This window comes from Sparus aurata, chromosome 2 (assembly GCF_900880675.1).
Source record: "Sparus aurata chromosome 2, fSpaAur1.1, whole genome shotgun sequence".
Lineage (NCBI taxonomy): Eukaryota > Metazoa > Chordata > Actinopteri > Spariformes > Sparidae > Sparus > Sparus aurata.
The window spans coordinates 10,309,589-10,314,144 of NC_044188.1; the positions used below are offsets into that span (position 1 = coordinate 10,309,589).

At 41.6% G+C, this 4,556-nt stretch overlaps 1 protein-coding gene across 2 annotated transcripts in view; it reads left to right on the plus strand.

Annotated features, from left to right (window-relative positions):
- Positions 1–3,834, plus strand: part of dph1 (diphthamide biosynthesis 1) — a 63,143-nt gene extending 59,309 nt beyond the window's left edge. For both annotated transcript variants that reach the window (XM_030396707.1, XM_030396715.1), the window contains 2 exons: positions 1,589–1,717; positions 2,059–3,834. In XM_030396707.1, the coding sequence (XP_030252567.1) occupies positions 1,589–1,717; positions 2,059–2,139 (210 nt within the window). In that variant the 3' untranslated portion in view covers positions 2,140–3,834. The remainder of the gene's footprint in view (positions 1–1,588; positions 1,718–2,058) is intronic.
- Positions 3,835–4,556: the final 722 nt, after the last annotated feature.

Here is a 4,556-nt window from a genome sequence, read left to right on the forward strand (position 1 = left end):
TGTATGTCTATCATACTGTCTATATTATATATATATGTATATATATATATAGTCAGACATAGTGTTGAGCACAGCATCAGTGTTACAATTATTAAACCAGGAGGAAAAGAAATAACTTACTTTGCCTAATTTCGAATTCAAATTGAAACAAGCTTCATTTGCAGGAATGTTGAAAGTGCAGCTCTGCCAATTTTACACATTGAAGTGTGTTTACAGGCCTTGAGCAGTATATGTGAAAAAAGTGGGTATAAAGCCTTTTGTGACTCCAGAGGAAGCTGGATGTAATCTGATCTAAACTAAATGGTTGCCTCCAGTGATGTCACTCAGAGGCTAAGGTTCATTGTGGGAAATGTAGGCGCCAGGTTTTGAAAAGGAAGAAGTGTGTAGAATAGAAAAAAGGCAATATTTCTGGTTCTGCTGTGCAACACTAGAACAGTGGACCACTTTTCAGAACTTGGCACCGAATTGATGGAATTACCCTTAAAGTTCCAATATTGCCCAAGATACATCGCATAATATTGAATGATTACATTGAAACAAAAAAAACATATATACATTTAAAACACACATACTTTACTTAGAAACATTTAGTGCAGAACTTGTTTATGACACAAGTCAACATGCAGCTAATGCTGAATTCTATCTAATCTATATCAATCACTCTAAGTCTACAAATCAATATCTATCTAGTATCTCTATCTCTACTGCTGCCGATTTTATTCTTTATTGTTTCTTGTTCACGTGAAGCTGTAGACATCATATTTAAACAGAGTGTTGTTTTTCTTGTTTGCTATTTGAAGATGCAGCCAGTACATAAGAGAACACCTTGTCAGTGTTGGCGCACACCACACGCTAAAAAAATAAAGTACACCCAGGCTGTGTCACAGTGATGAATTACGTCCCACTAGAGGAGAGATTTCATCACTTTCAGGCTGCACTTTTCATGTTTCCTTTGAACTAAATCCTCTGATGGATCAAATAACCTTTTGGAGTTTTATGATATTAACATGACTTGTTTTTCATCATATCGCCACACGTTTTCTGACTCATTCCAAATTGTGCAAAAATCACATTACGGTTTTGGTCTCCGAGTAAGAATGAGCAGTTGGATGAATGGATAAACAACAATCAAAAAGATTTGTTCTTTCATCGAGCATGCTTGTTTATTCATCTGTTTAGTCATTCAGCTGCTCTCTCCGTCATTCACAATCAATATTCACCGACACACCCTTTCCATATGGAGCACTGTGCGCTTATGTCACAGCACTGTCATGCCAGTGCCGTCGCTCTTCCTCTAACATCTGTTGTGTCATGCAGTGCAGCTGCATGGGGATAACATGACAACTCTGCCTGTTATCCAAGCTTAATATTATGACACCTGTCTCGTCTGGTGTGTCTTCTCATCACTCCATGGTTTCCTGCTGCTGGTTTGCCCAAATACTGCAAAATACAGCCACAGATAGCGGCGAGGAAAAACAGCAAGAATCATTTAGCACCTAGCACACGTGGGCTGTTTTTTACACTTTCAGGTTGTCGAGCTTCTTGTTCCTTTTCATCTTTATGTAATTTGTGATTATCTGTCTCGCAGGCAGCTGTGGCTTTACAGGAGGTTGGCTGGAAGGAAGTGTACCCCATGGACTTCTACTCCAATCAGAGCCTGGGGCCGTGGGCACCCAACCACCCTGACAACCAACCTGTGCGGCCCACTCGGAGACAGGTGAGCCAGGGCGGGAGATAAAACAATGAATGACAGGAGGAGGAGAGGGGAGGGAGGGAGGATGGCTGCAGGTGTTCAGCTTGTGTTTGAGGACTTTTATCAGTATGTCACCACACTGACACCCAGTGGCACAATGATAGCAGGACATGGAGTGTGGACATCTTTATTAAAGGCGTGGCGTGACCTTGACCTTCACAAATCTTCTCATTTATTTACAAAGGCAGTTAGATATCCTGCTGTTTTGCTACAGTAGCCATTGTGCCCCATATTACCACTAATCTCTCTGAGGTAGGTACTGTCGCTGTTCCAAGTATTAACGCTTTCCCACTGCCTGCTTGCAGAAACAAGGCTCGGAGCCAGCCCTTCCTACCAAGCAGTGTGGGCAGAGCCAGTGCGCCCCCTGTGGCTGTCAAGGGGAGTGATGCATCGTGAGCCACTCTGTCTGTGCAAACGACTGAAGGGGAGGTCAAACCAGAGAGGGAGGAGAGCCTGTTTTTGTCCAGACAGTCAATCAGCCAGCAGAGCTAAAGCCAGAGGAGCCCTCAGCCGCTCCTCAAACGGATTACCAGCCATAAATAATCCCTTGTTGTACAGCGCAGCAGATCAAACCAAAATTCATTGCTCTTATTCACGTACCCTGCATGTGTTTTGAGCTCCGGATACATGCAACTGAGAGCATTGCCTGCACATGTCAGATTCCCACGAAGGAACCGAGAGAGGAGTTCTCTCCCGCACAGGGGAAATGTGTGGGCCTTTCTGTAATGAAGACACCGCTTTTGTGATTGTTGAAGAGAAAGCACGGGAAAATGACCTTGAGCATGTTGTACGGAATTAAAGAGGCAATTGTCAGTGATAATGTGGGTGGCTCTAGTCAGATGCAATCCCATCACAGGAGTTTCAGTCACAGACATATTGTATGCAGCGCTTTATTTGATGTACACCGTGTGACTTTTCACAAGGATGCTCTGATGAAACGCGGTGTAAAAATGTGATGCATTATGACATAACCTTCTCTCACCATCTTGTTTTTCCGCTCAGTTTCTGAAACAATAAATCAGAAAAGTAACCCTGCGTCTTTATGAGTGCGTTTGATAAACGCAGCGCCATGCTGAGGGAATGGCTCTGAGTTTTGTTTAGTTTTGTTTCAAGGCAGAGGCTATGAGTTTCCAGATGCATGCAGTGCTAGTCACGACTGCTCTCCATTCTCATTTTTTATTGATGGGGGAGTCTGTCAATAAGTAAATAAATAAATAAATGAACACTCTATTGCCGTTTGGCAGCCACTGCAGAAAGTGATTGACAGCAACGCACCGTGGCTTCCAGCTGATCCCGAGAACTTGTGAACCTTCTGCAGACTGCAGCACTTCCTCTCAGGTGGTTCTGATCTTGTGTGAGTTTTTTTTTTGTTTTGTTTTTTGCCTACAAGGCTTCTCTAGTCGGATTCTGAATCTACTTTTCACCGTCGCATCTCCCTGGCAACAGAGGCCAGTGTGATGCAGCTCGTCCCGCCAGATGTCCGTATTCCTCATGATGTGTCTCACATGTCCCACTGGTGGCTGTTATTTTGGAGAGCTCAGTACTTGCTACATTGCAGTGTGTGATGTGCGCCGGTCAAGAATAAATTACTGGGCAGCAGAGCCGGCTCTCAGCTGATGTTTGATTTATTTTTTGGCGCAATCTGTTGGGGGGGGGGGGAGAAGTTTGATAAATCCTCTTTTCCTCCCAACTAAAGTGTGCAGTTTTTAATCTCACAGCCCAAAGATTTGCTTTGCTTTAAATATTAATTACTTACTGATTTTAACATCAGTAAAAGGGGATGCTTTTAAAAAAATATTCCCCATGGCAAGACATATTTTTGTGTGAGAATTTAAAGCATTTCAAATGGAACTGATGGGTATTTAAATACCATAATTACAGTCAAATAGGGCACTTATGAGATCGCTAACAATATTAGAGAACAATACAAGTGTCTGAATACTGTGCATCATATCATATCATATCATATCATATCACTGCTGATTTGACTCAGAGTCAAAACTAATGATAAACTCGTGTCAGTGTGTTTCTGGTTGATCATTTATAATGACCTGAAAGTAATAAAGATTAAATTAAATATATTCAGTTTCTTTGTGTGTCTGAACCATTGGTTATAAATCATGTTCTATCCAGCCTCTTTTTTTTTATCAAGTTACTGCATTTGATGTTGTCCCCTTCTTAATGATCAGCAGTTAAAGATCTATTAGTGATTTAGGAAAATGCAAATCTATTTTTCCTTTCACAAGTTGAACTGTGATCACACAAGTAGTCTCTTGCTTCACTGTCAAGTCCATTCTCACTGTATGTGCACTAGAGGCTTTGAGTTTCCACGTCACACTCTCACATGTTGAATATATGAGAAGGATTTGCTTCCAAACTACTTGTGATGTCACAAATCATGCTCACAGACCCGCCTTTCAAAATCTGCACAGAAAAGATTGACACTTTCAGCAATGAATGTGAAAACAGCCTTCCAGTATCAAACATTCTGTACAGGGAGGATCAAACATTCAACTATAGGAACAAGAAGAACATTTTCTGACTAGAGGGGAGCTTTACAGAGATGTAACTGCTGCTGGTGCAAAGCACAAAGTAGAGCTTAAAGTGGTCCAAAACTGTACCTGTGTAAAATATAGACTAATACAAAATGTTGAGAGTTGCACCAAACCTCCTAAACTCAATTAAAGTAAATGTCTGAGTGCTATTTCAAGACATATTGAGGTTGCTTGATCTGGCTCCTGGAAGCAGTGTAATAGGGGAGTTAGACTGAAAAAGATAATGAGACTCTGATCCACGGATCTGT